Genomic DNA, 14,980 nt, shown 5'->3' with positions numbered 1-14,980 from the left:
TGTGTGCTAACGGAAGTACTTGACAGATAAGAGCCTATAACTGAGACTCTCAAAATGATTGACATAAATAACAGGGGTTTTACATGTTTGTCCAGTTACATTTCTATACATATCATGTACGTGTATGTGTCTAATTCAGTCAAAGTCTGTCAGATAAGGGTTTTTTTCTCTAAGTGCACATCAAAACATCATAACTCACTCATCATAACTGTATATATGTTAGCATGAGCGATGGTGTGGTAGTTGAAGCTCTAACCCTCGAAACATTAGTGCTTTAAATGTTTAAATAGACAGAACCAGAACAAATGGCAGAATTAATTTTCGACATAAAGAAGTGTTTCATATTTTAAGTGGCATTACCGGTAGAAAAACCCATTGTTATCGTTATATCTTTATTCATTCAGTTTTCTCCTCAAGTGTGCGTTATGTACAGTACACCTGGCCGAAGCACTTTGTAGACACATTAAGATACAGTTAGTGTGGACTGCATTAAAAGTTTCTGTTGATACTTAATACATCTGATATGATCCAAGCATCAGAGTGCTGATATCCACTTCATGTTGCTACCAATGAGTGAGTTGACAGAAAGAAAGATATAAAACTCCTTAACCTTACACAACAGATTGTCACCCAGTGAAGAGAATATTTAGTGGTAGTTGGTTTTAGCAAGGTCTCTGAATCTTTACAGGAGTCAAAACAGAATTACTTTACATTCCCTTGCAGTGAATTTATGCCAGTGATGTTAAAAAAAAAAGTTCAACTACCACTCTACAGATGCCCGAGCTGGGCATTATTCAAATTATTGAACGCAGTGACAGTCACAATCGCCATGATGTCTGATCTGGGCCTTTTAAATCAGTCCACTCCAGACTAATTAAAATACCAATTAAGGCCATGAAAGCCACCGTCTGTCGTGGTAAGTTATGATAAGGATATTCACAGTCTCAGTAGGGGGGAAAAAAGGAAAGACCCATTCTAACCAGAAGCTGGCATCGAGGGTGGATAAAAATGAGTTTTTTAAGTGCATCTTCTCTCTCTCCCTGACGAGTAACTGTCCTCCTTCAGCCATGAGACTCACGCACAGAGCCTCTGAAAGGGCACCAGATCATCAAAAGCTACTTGCAGTGAAAGCCTCCCATTCCCTCCAGCTGCCTATTTCTTATCCCTGTCCATCTCCTCTGAAATGGATCAGTGGTGCCAGAGTGCTGAGGGACTCCAGTGAAGAATTCAGCTGAGGAATTACAAAACCCTGTTGTCAGCACAGACTCCTCCTTGCTCCAGATATTTCTCTGACAGCATCGCTTGCTCTACCACTGTTGTGCCATTAAGACCCTGAAGTAGAGATGAGTGTTCACAGCTGTGCTGCTATAGTTTCTCATTTACATTATTATTACATTCATATTTTTCAGCCACTGTCATTTTAAACTAACACACAGTATTACAGTAGTAAGACAAACTTGGTCTATTGACATTGTACAAACTTTAATCCTACAGTAAGTCACATAATTTTGTTGATAAAACTTGATAATCGGATACTGATCAACCACAATAACTTATATTGCACATTTTATAATGGCCACACCAAGTGTTTTACCAGAATTAACAAAAAAAAGTTAAAGCTTAACTTCTTCAGTCAGTTACTAAGATAGACACATCGCATTGTCAGTAAGACTTACATTATTGCAAGTTTGTGAATACCTCTTTTGCTGTAATCATCTTTCCCTCTCTGTTTCAACCAAACTCAAATATGCTCCACCTGAGTAAAAACACATGATCTCTCAGCGTGTTTGAGATTTAGGCTGCAAATCGCCATGCCTCAATCACATCCCAGCATGTTGCGCCAACTCCTTCCTCAGCTGAACTCATTCAAAATGAGGAAGCAACCAATACAAATGCCCTGATCATTACTTTCCAAGTAAACAATAAGCCTCATTCCTTGGATCAGACTGTGTTCTGTTCCAGTATGGATTGTTGTTCATTAGTTTGCTGTGGTGGGTCGGACGTCTGGTCCTGCTGCTGTTCAGGTGGAGCTGACTGGTTTTGTGGAGGGTCAGAGTTTGGGACTTCCTTCTGGGGGGGCTGTGGCGGCGCTGCCTGCTGCGGGTCTGCATTGGGAATCTCCTTCCTCTCGCTGGGCTGCATCTCCAGCGCCGGCGTGTCCTTACAGCAGAAATACTGCTCCCAAATCTTCTGGAAGGCAGAGCGGAACTTCTTAATGCGGAAAGCGTAGACAATTGGGTTGACAGCGGAGTTGCCGTGGGTGAGCAGGATGGCGATGTAGATGAGAAACATGGGCTTCTGGCACTCTGGGCAGAAGAGTGTGATACAGTTGAGGATGTGGAGAGGGAGCCAGCTGACGGCAAAGAGAAAGAGGACCAGAGCCAGAGACTTGGCTAGGTTCAGCTCCTTGTCATAGTACTTGTTGGGATCTGTGTGACTGCTGGTGATCTTCTTCTTGTTAAGCTGCTTGTGGATCATGTAGAAGATCTCTGCATAGATGACCAGCATGAGCACCAGCGGCGGCAGCACCCAGCCAAAAAAGTTGAAGTAAACCATGTAGTCCATGCTGATGACGTTTTCAAACTGGCAGGTAATGATGAGGTCGGAGCTGATCGAACCGTTCTGCTGCAGCCGCCACAGGTTGTTCCAGCCTAACATGGGTGTGAGGCCCACAATGAACGCCACTGTCCAGCACAACACCACCGCCAGCCCGGCCCGTCGAGGGGTCACCACCCGCTTGTAGCTGCAGGGACAAACAACACAACATCAGGTCAGCACTTTGGGACACTGCTCTAACAGGGTTTTCATGTTTTGTTTTTTTTTTAGTTCCATTTTTCATTTAGCTCATATCCTCAGGCGGGGAAAAGGTTTAATTTCACGCGGACTTATCATTAATTACACAATTCTCTTGCCATTTTCCAAGCAATATCACTTGCAGTATATATTCCTACTTGAACGAGTCCTCCTCTCCAACAAAATCATACTAGTAATCCGCACCACTTTCAGCACTCCTGCATTTTACAAAGTCTCCTGCTCAGGGCGAAAATGATTCATAATTCTCAAACCTGACTGCATATAACCTGCTAATTTATCAAAGCAGTAGAGCAAACACAAACTGCAGTTTTTACCACTGCAGTAGCTCCTGGCTGTAAGGGTTCAGCTACTGGCATTTTCATTGTTAATGTTTTATGGAGTGGGATCAGAAGGTGAGGATGCTGAGGCTCTAAAAGCACTGCTGGGCTCTTGTCTTGTGACTGAGGAATGACACAGAAAGCCTAAGCCTGATCCATGCCTGGAGGCAGCGATGAAGGCACTGTTAGCTAATCCATCTCATATGAAAGTAGGCTGTAGAGGCTGTAATGCTTGATGTATACAATGTTTGACACAGTTATTGTAAGGTAAATGCTGCAATGAAAATAATCTGACTTTTATCTAAGCATAATGTAGAGCGAAGCAGAAAATAACAATTTAGCCTGACTGCCACAGGTGACATGTTTTTGATTTAAGTATTGATCAGATATTTAAGTGTTAAGATAGGTCTGAGCCTGAGTAGCGGCAAGGGATACATTATTCATACACTGATCCTGGATCTGCTCAGAGGGAACATGATACGAATCATCATATCAAACAACAGGAAGTGTGAACTATGAGAAATAAAGCCACAATCTATGAAGCAGATATACAAATATTTAACACAGCAGATCAGGGGTGCATATAAATAGAAAGTCGTGTCAGCTGGAAAAAACGATTGACACCATCTGTGTTTTTGAACCTCTGTCCCCAGTCCTGATGAAACTAAAACATGGGATGGGAGTGGCAGCAAGAGAGGGAAGTTCTGGTTTAAATAACATGAGCATAATCTACTCAATATTTTATAACTGCCTACAGACAATTTAACAACACACATCCTCCTTGTATCTGACTCTAGCTCTACTGTAGGTGTGGGTGAGGGAAGCTGAATTGATCTACATAATTAACCTAATAATAAGACATTACTATGCAGTTTAATATCAGATTGCATAAAGAGCTGTGTGGTAATACTGTACCAGTGATTGTGCAAGACATAAAGCTGAGGTCTTGGAGGATTTCACACAAATTCAAGTCTGAGAAATTAACTCAGTAAAACCGTGGCAGTTACAAGCTAAAAAGCATGATAAATTTCTATTAGTCTCAAAATGTCATAGCGTCTCTCACAGGAGATTAAAATGTGAGGCTATCACTGACTATGGCTATCACACAATTAAAATATGCCCCTCTTCTAACAAGCTTATCTTTGCACTCTCAGAGGTTTTTTTTTTGTGTGCCATCCTGGCATGATAAAGCACTGGTTGTCTTGTGCACCAAACACAGAGGTGCAGGCTGACCATGGTTGCAAACATGCCCTCTTTTCCACCCTGCATTGACACAGAGGATCAAAGTGCCCAACATAATAACCTCCAAAATCACACTGCAAAAGCCTCTGGTAGAGTGTAATTACTTTTATGTATTACGCTTCACATATTAGAGACTCCTCTCTTGCAGAGATCCAGAGGACAGAGGAGCTAATTAAAGCTGCTGGTTGATCAGCCATGCTCTGGTAAGCTGTCATGTCAATAGTAGTGTGTCAGTTCCCCAGGCCTATAGGGGACTGGCAGGATGTAAGCTTCCTATACTGTGAAATAAGACCCATGAGGAAATCAATGCCACTGAACACATTGAGGCTAACAGATACTATTGTCAATGGAGACTTTTTTTTTTTTTTTTTTTTTTTTTTTTTTGGTAGCCTAATGTAAGGGTGTCACGACCACCACCTTTGTTGCTGTCACCATCATCATCACCACGACCACCATCACTGTCATTATCATCATCATCATCATCATCATCATCACATTCCATGGCCCAGGCAGTGGCAGCAGTAACCCAGTCACACATCCTCCCCCCATTCCAAAGTCATGACCTGATCTGTGTCTTTACCTGGTGGGGATCTTGACCCTGAGATAGCGGTCAATTGCAATAGCCAGAAGGGCCAGGATGGAACTTTGCGTTAGCACGAGCACCGTGCACGCCACGAGCAGGCAGCTGTAAAAGTGAGTTTGGAGTCCGATGCTGATAGTTATGGCCAGGGGGATGACGAGGGCTCCCACTGCAATATCCGCCAGAGCAAGGGAGACGATGAAACAAAACGTGGTGTCTCGCAACGACTTATTAATTTTCACCGCCCAAACCACCATCACGTTCCCTATTACAGACGAGATTGCAATTACCACCTCCATTCCTATGTAGAGCGACAGGGCTGGAGTAAGTGCTTCGGGCATCCTTCCAGATGATTGTCTTCAATAAGAGCAAGATTGATTCCAGTCAAGCGGGATTATAGGAGTGGACAAAGCGATGTTTTTATTATGATATTTTATTCTGAACTACTGTTTCTTCCAAATGACCAGTGCGTCCATCAGTTTCACAGTGTCCGCATGCCTTTTACAATAAATAAGTTGTAAGAGAAATCCACTTCAGCAGGGGGTGTAGCATATTAACCCACAGAATATCTACTGATGAATGGTTATCCCGTGGAGCAGGTGTTGTGGTCCGACGGCTATTGTGCGCTGCTCCTGCTTTGTGCCCTGCGCCTCCACTTGGCTGAATGCACCTGCTCCTAACAGGACCATCATTACGCGTCTTTTCCATCCGACAAAGCGCTTCGGTGTCGCCTCATGGCCAGCAGACTGTCTTCACTCTGTTTTCATAGTAATTGACAAAGCAGGTTTTAAAGAAAGCAACCCAAACTATCTTCTGGATGAAGGACGCACGCAGTGGCAGCTCCAGTGCGGGCGGCTGCTCTCTCCGTCTCTCTCGTTGTGCTTGGAGTAAGAGCAATAATGCAGTTACTTATAATAGCTCTGCGATGGTCTTTCCTCTTTCCGGTCCATTCAGATGTGTTATTAGAGACAAAAGTGTGATCTCTGCTTTCCCCAGGCACTATCTCTTCCATTTGGTGAAAATGTGTGGTTTTCCTTGCAATAATGGAATTCCTGTCACAGCCTATGCTGTTACAGTGGGACCGTCCCATAGCAGTCCATTACCATATGCTTTGAACCCATGCTATTTTTAATACGTCAGTACACACGTCTATCTCACACGCCCTGACCGGCAGACCAAGGTGGACCATGGCCGGTTGTCCATGACTCTGATAAGCGGGGAGGGAGTGAACAGCCAAGCCTGACCAGTTCTAACAAATGAGGACAAAATAATGAAGATAAAGCTATTGAAAATGGCAGCTATCACTGTGGCACCGGCATACTCCAGAAGTGATAAGGAATTAATGCAGTAAGTAAGCAGTGCAATCGTGGAAGTATAAAAGAACAATAAACAGCATGTTTTTGTTGTATTTGTTCACCCACATACACACCATTTACTTCAGTATGCCACATTTCTGAAATGCTCTGAAGTATAAATATGAGGCGGAAGCACAAACATGTATAAATAAATATCCAGGTCATTCTAAATATATCTGGGCGTAGTTCAGCCTTCAAGGAGCACATTCCACATCTGAGGCCAGCCCTGTCCTCTAAACTGATTAGAAATCTATATCAGTGGTGACAAGCCGGGAAACAATTGTGACATCAGTGATCTAGGATTACTAATTGGCCATTTTAAGATAATCTGAAAAACTTTCCAAGATGTTCAAGGACAGTCATTTGATCTAATGCGTTTCCTGCCTCTGACGCCAAATCAACCTGAAATAACCAAGCCCTGTGCATCTTACATAACTGATGTAAAGTGGAGGAAGATGGTGTGCCAGTCCTGGGTTTCAGATGATGGCAGGCATTTATTTCAAATGAAACAAAAATGAGTGTGGCAGAAATAACAGTGCTCAGTGTCCAACAGAGTCAGGACACCATGTGTGATGGCGGGACGGCCAACGCAGAGATGTCCAGAGGACAGCTTCCATCTGTGACCGGCTTCCTGTTTAGGGAACGCAGAATGAGAGTCTCAGAGGTCAGCCTTTATCTACTGATGGAAGAAAGAAGCCATATGGTCCTCTAGCAGTGACTGGCATCCAGCCACATGTGACAGTATAATCCGTATCCTATGGGTGCTGGTAATGCATGAGAAATCAATCATTATAGACCAAACAGTGTCGGCTAGTACACTGTGGCCAATATGGCTGACAGTCAAGGGAAATGTGAGTCACTCTCCGTTTAAAAAAAAAAAAAAAAACAGGACTTGGCTTCAGAATCTGCAAACCAAATGTGTTTTGTCCAAACTGTGTCAGATTACAAAAGTGGGAAAAAATAGATGTATAAAATGTGCCATATTTCCTGTGGTTCATTTTAATGTATTCTACAAGTATAACTCTGCAGACACCTGATTTACATTTTCAGCTTGTTATCTAACTACTAAGGCAAAGATAATGCATGTGCACCTGATGGATGAAGAGCTATTCTTAGTTACTTTGTGCATGCCACTTCCGGCAAGACTTCCCAAAAAAAGGCTAAGGTTGTCAGAGGTTGAGTAGAGCAGTCAAGGTTGCATTTTTTTTTCTTGACGGAAATGGGTTACACCTTTTCCATGTAGCAATTGTTCTCACTCTGTTCAAATGTTTCAGTGTTTCTTGTCAAGCTTTAGCTGAGACCAGCTAGGGATCCGGAAAAGGCTTACTTCATCATTTCAGGTTGTTTTCTCAGTGTTTTTCTCCCTTTAGCAGCTTGGAGGCCCAGAGCAGGGAATACAATCGTGCTCAACATGGCAAACACATGGCTCCTAATGCTGTTAGTGGTTGTTCAGAGTGACTGTGCTCACGAAAGACATCACAGCTACCTCACACATCTGTGGAGGATATGAAATACAGTGTGCCCTGTATCGCATGCAGGCTGCCTCAAATGGCTTGACTATTTTCTATCTGGGCTTTATGGGGGTGAAATTCACTGACACGATATAAAAAGACCCAACTCAATTACACTGACTGCCAAGTACACAGAGGCTGGAAATGAGTAAATGTTTCAGTGAAAGCCTGTCATGTTTTCCCATTTTGGAGTGTGTCATCAGTGAAATGCAGTACGCATCTGTTTTGGGAGAATAACTGTGCATTACCAGACAGAGGTGGCTCAATCCAGTTTCACCATTGGATTCAGAATCAAAGATGTTGCAGTAGTCCTTAATTCATAACAGGAAGATGTTCATTAAGGTCAACTGCTTTCAGTGAAGAACTGACACCATCTTCATTTGACATACAGCATCCAGATAGATGACAGAAAGTCTTGCTAATGAACATAAAGCACAGTGTGAGGCTAACAAGTCTTGGAAAATATCGTACAAGAGTCGTCTATCCTGACATAAAACAGTTTATAGGAAGGTTTGAACCGCTTGGATGAAGCGCCAAGCACTGAGCCATGTCCATATTCAAATGAGCAAAGATCACATACTGAGTCTTACTCCCCAGTGTCTTGTCTGCTGAGCTGTTCTGAAACAATATTTGCTCAGTCATTAAAAAAATCCCTGGCAATGAACTGCAGCGGTGTTCTCAGCGGGACACCGAACCCGTTAACCACAGCACTATTAAAACTGACCAAGACTTGGGACCTCATCCTATTAACCAGCACACCTTTCAGGGAAAACAGCTGAGCCATTTCAAACATGACTGGGGCTCTGTGGAAGTAAAATTGCGGCGTTATTACAAGAGACGTGACATGATGGATAGCTTGGGCTGTGTCTCTCAATAGACCCGTGATAACAACATGAAACAATATGAGTGAACTCAAGTACCTGCATGTATCCCCTGGACAATCAGAGAGGCACCCAAACAGCCTGTAAACTATTACAGCCACTGGGAATAGATAGGGCCCTGTGTAATTTAGATGTGAATTTTCCAGAGAATGGTACATCACAGAAAGGAAAAAACAAACGAACAAACAAACACAATGCACAGCAGCTGGCTAATCTCCTGCATACAAGCTCTCTCTGTTCATACGCACACAGTAAATAGCTCATACATAGCTAAATTAAATGTCAAGAAATTCGTCTTGTTTTTACTAGCCACAGTAAACTGCTGAGCACAACAGAGAAAGAGAGAGAGCATGTCCTGGAGGGAAGCTTACTGCCGCAGGAATAGTATAATTCGTAGCACTGAAGAGCCTAATTTGTAGATAGAAATGCTGGAAATTGCACTTGATTGCAAACGGTGTGCTGTACAGATGAGTTCGACGAGCTTAAATTTTGTCCCACATTATCCCTGTGACCTAATTCTTGGGTGATGTTCTGCAATATCAGAATGAAGCTTTTTGAAGTCCTGAAACCTGAGCCTTTTTATGTCTCATGTATACTTAATAGGAACAGTCCACTCTTGAAGAATCTACTTTGATCTATTTTGTGTACATAAACTTGAGAGCCGACCGCCCCAGGACATGATGTTACTTCGGTGTGAGAGCCACTCTTAGTGCTGCCAGCTGTCCTCTGCCCATGCTGTCTGGCCAGCTCCTGACCCACTGCGCCCTGATAAGTCACCGCCACACCCACCTAAAGCTTGAGCTGATGAGGTGAAAATGAAAAATGTCAACAACTATCCTCCCAGCTGATTGTGTGGCATCATTCGCAAAAGCTCCAGATAATAACCCTGGGGTACTGCACTGCCAAATCTGTGGTCACAGAGTGTTTCCACATGGCCTGGCGATAAGTTTGTGCCAGCTAAAATCCTTTTCTAACGTTGCTTTGGGTTAATGGTTCAGCAGCGTCTGCACATCAAGGTTATTGTTTTGTTTTAGAGTGCCTTCCTCTTAAAACTTTCCATGTAGGAGTGTGATGCACTATTCTTGCATTTTGGCCAGGAGACGGAAGATTACTTACATATTTTTGTTCTTCACATTGTGGTTGCCCTGGTTTGAGGCTGACAAAAAAAGTCCCTAGTGTATGAGTATGTATCTGTGAGTGTGCAAAGGTTCAAGGGGTGGGCCACTCCATAGAAAAAGCTGATCTCAACCGCAAGCTTCCTGACGCAGCTCTTGAGGGAGCGTCTTCCACGTCATACGACACCAGTCCCAAACAAGATTACAGCGTACAAAATATGGGACCTCTCAAATGTTCTGCTGTGTTACAAATGGCTCCTGGATTTCATCCACCTACATGTGGGAAGGCAGAGTACAGCAAGGCAGACGCACAGCAACTAAAGTGATTCTCTGCTTTTTGAAAATGTCAAGGTTAAACACTGAGTTCACACATTGCATATTGACATTTCCTGTTGCCCTGCATGTTGATGAGCAATTCATTGGAGAGGAAACATCTCAGCTGCTCCCACATACTGTTTTAAAAGCCTCCTCTGCAGCCAGCCACCAATCACGAGACTACACACTGACAGAATGGCATCCTGTTTTGATAAAAATAGGTTGGCTTTATCATGTTATGCTGCGGGGTGCTATTTCTGATATCTCATGTAAATTGGCCACCATGAAACCAGTATAGCCTATGTTAACTACTTAGAAAAAAAGTATAATTTGTCTGAATCTGTTCCCATGGTCCCATGTCTATTAAAGGTCCTCTGATAATGAGGAGGAATACTTAATGTCTTTTTTTCTCTTATATGTACTCCTATTACTGCTGCATGACAATAATTGGGAGCAACTTTCAAACAGCATACACAGTAACGCCCCTTCCTCGATCACAGCCTGCATATGAAATATTGATGCTCTGCATTGTATCAATCACTGATTGCAAATTTTTAATTTGTAAACAAACACCATAATTAGGACTATATGGTATGTGCTGGCATGTAAATATGTGCATATTATTGTATAAACAAGTTTCAAGGTATATAATTATATCACTCCATATCCATAAGAACAGAGTGCAGGAACAAAGCCTGTCGTGAATAATTATTATGGTTTTCAAAACACAAGTCAGCGCTTCCCTTTGAAATCGGGCTCTTGTTCTTGTTTGCCTCAATGGTGCAGAGCTCTCTTTCAGCTCAGAAGCATATATAGGCAGCACAGAGGAAACTGGTGAAAATCAGTGAAAGGCAGACAGAGAATATAATTAGATAGAGAGGGAGAGAGGCATCAGTTAAGGCTCCGCATAGTGACTGGATAGATGAGAGAGGAGATGAAAGGAAATGGAGGGAGAGGTGGAAAAACGGGTGGGATAATGACAAAAGTCTGAATCACATCTATTTAAGAGGTGTGGTCACTCCTGAGTCAAAGAAACGCCTTTTGTGCATTTCTTTGACTCAGACTGTGCCTTTTATGCCACAACCATTGTCACACTATAGTTTGTGTTGTGACTCTTCTGTGACAGGATCCTTGAGAACAGGAACCCTGATGAGAAAAAGAAAGCAAATATGTATTTTCAGTTCTCTGTGGGAGACGATGTTGCATTTTCAAAATTACAATGATTGCTCTAACGTGGATGCTACAACATTTGTTTGATTGTCTGTATGGCTCATGCAATATATTGGACATTGCTGATTGGATTTTGGCAAAACCTTGAGGAATAATACATCCAGCTGCTCTTTTCCATTTTCAGCGTTCATTTTCAAAATTGTGATGATTGCCCTTAGGGACTGCTATAATGTTTGTTCTATTGTCTGAACATCATGCATAGTACCTGGAATAATGCTTATTGTATTTTCAGAAAACCTATGGGAATGAAATGTCTGCCCCATTCTTTTATTTCATTTCATTTTTAAAATTGCTCTGATTGGATGCCCCGGTGGCTCATCTGGTAGAGCGCACGCCACTTACCAAGGCTAAGTCCTTAACGCAGCGGCTGGGCCCTTTGTTGTGTGTCATCTCGTTCTCCCTTGCCTTTCCTGTCTCTCTCCACTGTCACTATCAAATGAGCCGGAAATGACCAAAAAAATAAATGAATAAACGAGTGAGCTTGCAACTTTTGTTTAACTGTCATTACAGAGAAAAGTACACAATAAAAGGAGAAAGAGCATCATTGCTTCATTTGGGTGTTTTTTTCATTGCACTAAGACTGACAAGTTGGTTTGTACTGTTGCCTCACAGCAAGAGCGTTGGGTGGATTGATAACACTAACTAGCCCACGCTTCGACAGTGTGGGCGTGTTTGTCTGTGCATTAGTGCTGTGATAGACTGCCTTCCGCCCAGTGCATGCTGGGATATACTCCAGTTCATCATGACCCTAATTAAATATGCACGTGCATGGAAAAGGGACAGATGTATGGCTCTAAGGTGGGTGCTACAACATCTGTCTGACTGTCTGGACATCTTGTGCAGTATTTTGGACACCACTGATGGCACTTTGACTAAACGTTTTGGAATGCTGCATCTCTGTTGCACTGAAAAGCCTGAGGGAGGTGACCCAGCATTTAATTGTCATGTACAATATCTTGGTGGCCTGTATAAAAAGACCTGATTTTTTTGTTGTCTTTTTTGTTTATTTGTATTAGTTTATTTGTTATTTTCACTTGTGGGTGGCAGCTGTGTGCCTTGTGCCATCTAGTCTGCTGGAAAGGAATAAAAGAGGAACACAGCATCTTGGATGTTGATGAATGGCACCTCTTCTTCCTCTTTCCCTGTCACATAAAGACAAGAATCATGAGATAATGTATTTTCCTCTTGTTGCCCCACAACAAATTAGCGTCCTTCACTGGGGCAGCATCCTAAGCATTTGTTTTTTACTATATGTGTCACAGATCTACGCTTGAGGAAGATGGACTGCTCAATCTCCATTAAGAAAAATCGAGTACGTTGAGATTTGTTGATGTAGGGAAGACAAACCTCAGGCCAACATCTGCTCCTCCCACAGAATAAATGAGGCAGGTTACTTTTGAACATTAGATGTGTGCTATATTCACAATCCACGGCAGTTTAGCTTGCTGAGCTATTCTTTTTTTTTCTTTTTTATCATCTCTCAGTCGCCACATTCCCTGGAGACCTCAGTGTGGAGGTAGATCTGTTAGAGTCAGTCACGTGGGCCCTCTGAAGCCTTCCACACATTAAGTGCATGGTGGAAACATGGCAGGCAGGCATGAGAGCATCTTTTTACCTCCACTGTTTCCAGAAATGACAAATCTCAGTAACATTTTGCTTTGTGTTACAACAGTCTGCTCCGCTTGTTTTGCTGTCATAATTGCCCGAGAGAAAAAAAAAAAATACTGCAGAAAAAGAGAGTGGATCTGTGGTCAAATGATCTATTGGTCAAAATAAATCATGCACTGCTCTTAATCTCATCGTGACAAAGAGATTGTGTTCATATGTAGTTTAGGAGCAAGTAATCTCTTATTGCAGTTTATCAAAATGTGCAGCTAGCCTCAGAAGTATCAGAATTATTACAATGTGTAAGACAAAGCAGACAAGCAGACAAGTGTGTTACATGTGTAAAATCTGTTTTAACAAAGGATTTATTTATCTAGACAAATTTCATACAGCTATATTCTCTCTCTCTCTCTCTCTCTTGCCTCTTTGCTCACGTAGACAAAGTGAATATTAATTTTTAAGTGTTCTGTGCATCCTGCCACCATGACTTGTTTTCAAACCCTGCATCTGAGCCTGAAGAGGAGGTGCAGTAGTTCAACTGTGCTTTATGGCCACCAGTCAATTTGCTTTGAGAGCAATATCGTAAATGAAGGAAATTGGTTGTGGGTCTGGGATTATTAAGCATCATCTGGAGAGTGGTGCATTTGTGTGTATGTGTGTTTTCATGAATGGGAGATCTAAATATTGAAGCTAGAACAGGAAATAATTATAGCAATGTGAAATGCATTATTTGGATGGTTGGGAAGCTGTGGGCAATGAAGAGTGCTCTGCAGTGTGAGCCCTGATGTCATCGGGGGAGGGGGAAAATCCTCCTGAAATGTATTGTTAACATTCAGAAATGAATGAACATGTGCTTTATTTTGGTCTATTGTTTATATCATGATTAAAACATCAAAGATATCATCAGAATATACCACGGTGCAATTCAGTAAAAAGCTTCTTAAAATCAAAATTGGTTTTGGGTCTCACTGATTGTCTATAGGCTGTTTATCTATCGATGAATTTTAAATCACAATGATTAAAGAGATTACCGATGCTTTTGTGGTAATGCAAGAGATCATAGTGCAATTTAGAGATTAGGATGCAGGTAGAGAATGCTTATCCCAGATCTTTAATTTGCATGAACAGTCTGACCCATTTCACCATGGCTGCTCACCTGATGTGGTAGATTCAATTTTGACTTTTGTCATCGTCCTGGTAAATGCTTCGGATTGGCTTTTGACAGTAAATGAAATAGATTCTGACATTCAGTATCAAGGATGAGCCACGCTTCTTCATGGTTATGGAAGGTATTACTTTCCTCTTTGATGTCAAGTGCCTTGCCAATCAAGAGCGTTAACACTAGCAGATATGGCAAGAGCATAAATTGATCCACTCAGAGGTTAAAGTGCCCTTCTTGTATGTCATTTCCACACACAGATTACTTCGTGATCATGTGTGTTAATAAGAAATTCTCTGTAATCAGTTCTGAAACCAGTCCCAGTGCATGTGACAACCATGCAAAAGCTTTTGATTAAATGCTTTGTTTGGAGGAGATGAATTGCACATGCTGTGATATATGCACCCACCCTGCTCCCCCCCATGTGGGAATGCATGGCTGTTTCTATGGCAACAACTAAAAAAGCAGGAACAAATGCATTTTTAAGTTTTTCAGTAGAAAGAACATTTGTGAAGTGTGGGTTTGTGAAGAATCATTTTAATCACACAAACATACAGAAACTCTGATATTCACTCACACACACAGAAACACACATACAAAATATTAAGTTCTTCTCATTAACTGCTCCGAAGTGAAGCTGAACATTTTATTTTTCCTTGGTAAAGGGTGGGGGTTGACAATAAACACCTAGAGGAACAGATGAGACAGCTTCTGCAAAACCACTCAGTGAGCATTTTCCCCCTCATTTGCCTCATGATGCTTTTAACCCAGGCATCTGGACCGTGGGCACAAACAACTTAAATTTAAGTCTGCTCACACAGTAATGGGGTGACTGTGTGATGTTAATGAAAAAACA

The 14,980-nt window shown here is 42.1% G+C and overlaps 1 protein-coding gene across 1 annotated transcript; it reads right to left on the bottom strand.

Annotated features, from left to right (window-relative positions):
• Positions 1-389: 389 nt before the first annotated feature.
• Positions 390-5,738, bottom strand: adora1b (adenosine A1 receptor b). Its single transcript, XM_030055763.1, has 2 exons — positions 4,954-5,738; positions 390-2,743 (listed from the first exon to the last, which is right to left on the bottom strand). The coding sequence occupies exons 1-2, from the start codon at positions 5,292-5,294 to the stop codon at positions 1,942-1,944; spliced, it is 1,143 nt and encodes a 380-aa protein (XP_029911623.1). The 5' UTR covers positions 5,295-5,738; the 3' UTR covers positions 390-1,941.
• Positions 5,739-14,980: the final 9,242 nt, after the last annotated feature.

The sequence above is a fragment of the Myripristis murdjan genome, chromosome 7, assembly GCF_902150065.1.
Source record: "Myripristis murdjan chromosome 7, fMyrMur1.1, whole genome shotgun sequence".
Taxonomy (NCBI): domain Eukaryota; kingdom Metazoa; phylum Chordata; class Actinopteri; order Holocentriformes; family Holocentridae; genus Myripristis; species Myripristis murdjan.
Note: the sequence above shows the minus strand (reverse complement) of the source record. Positions and strands in the feature narration are given on the sequence as shown.

Excerpts from the sequence above, each read along its gene's own strand:
- adora1b (XM_030055763.1), bottom strand. The coding sequence starts at position 5,294 with ATGCCCGAAGCACTTACTCCAGCCCTGTCGCTCTACATAGGAATGGAG. Across the intron at positions 2,744-4,953 it reads AGGGTCAAGATCCCCACCAG|CTACAAGCGGGTGGTGACCC; the intron begins GTAAAGACACAG and ends TTGTCCCTGCAG.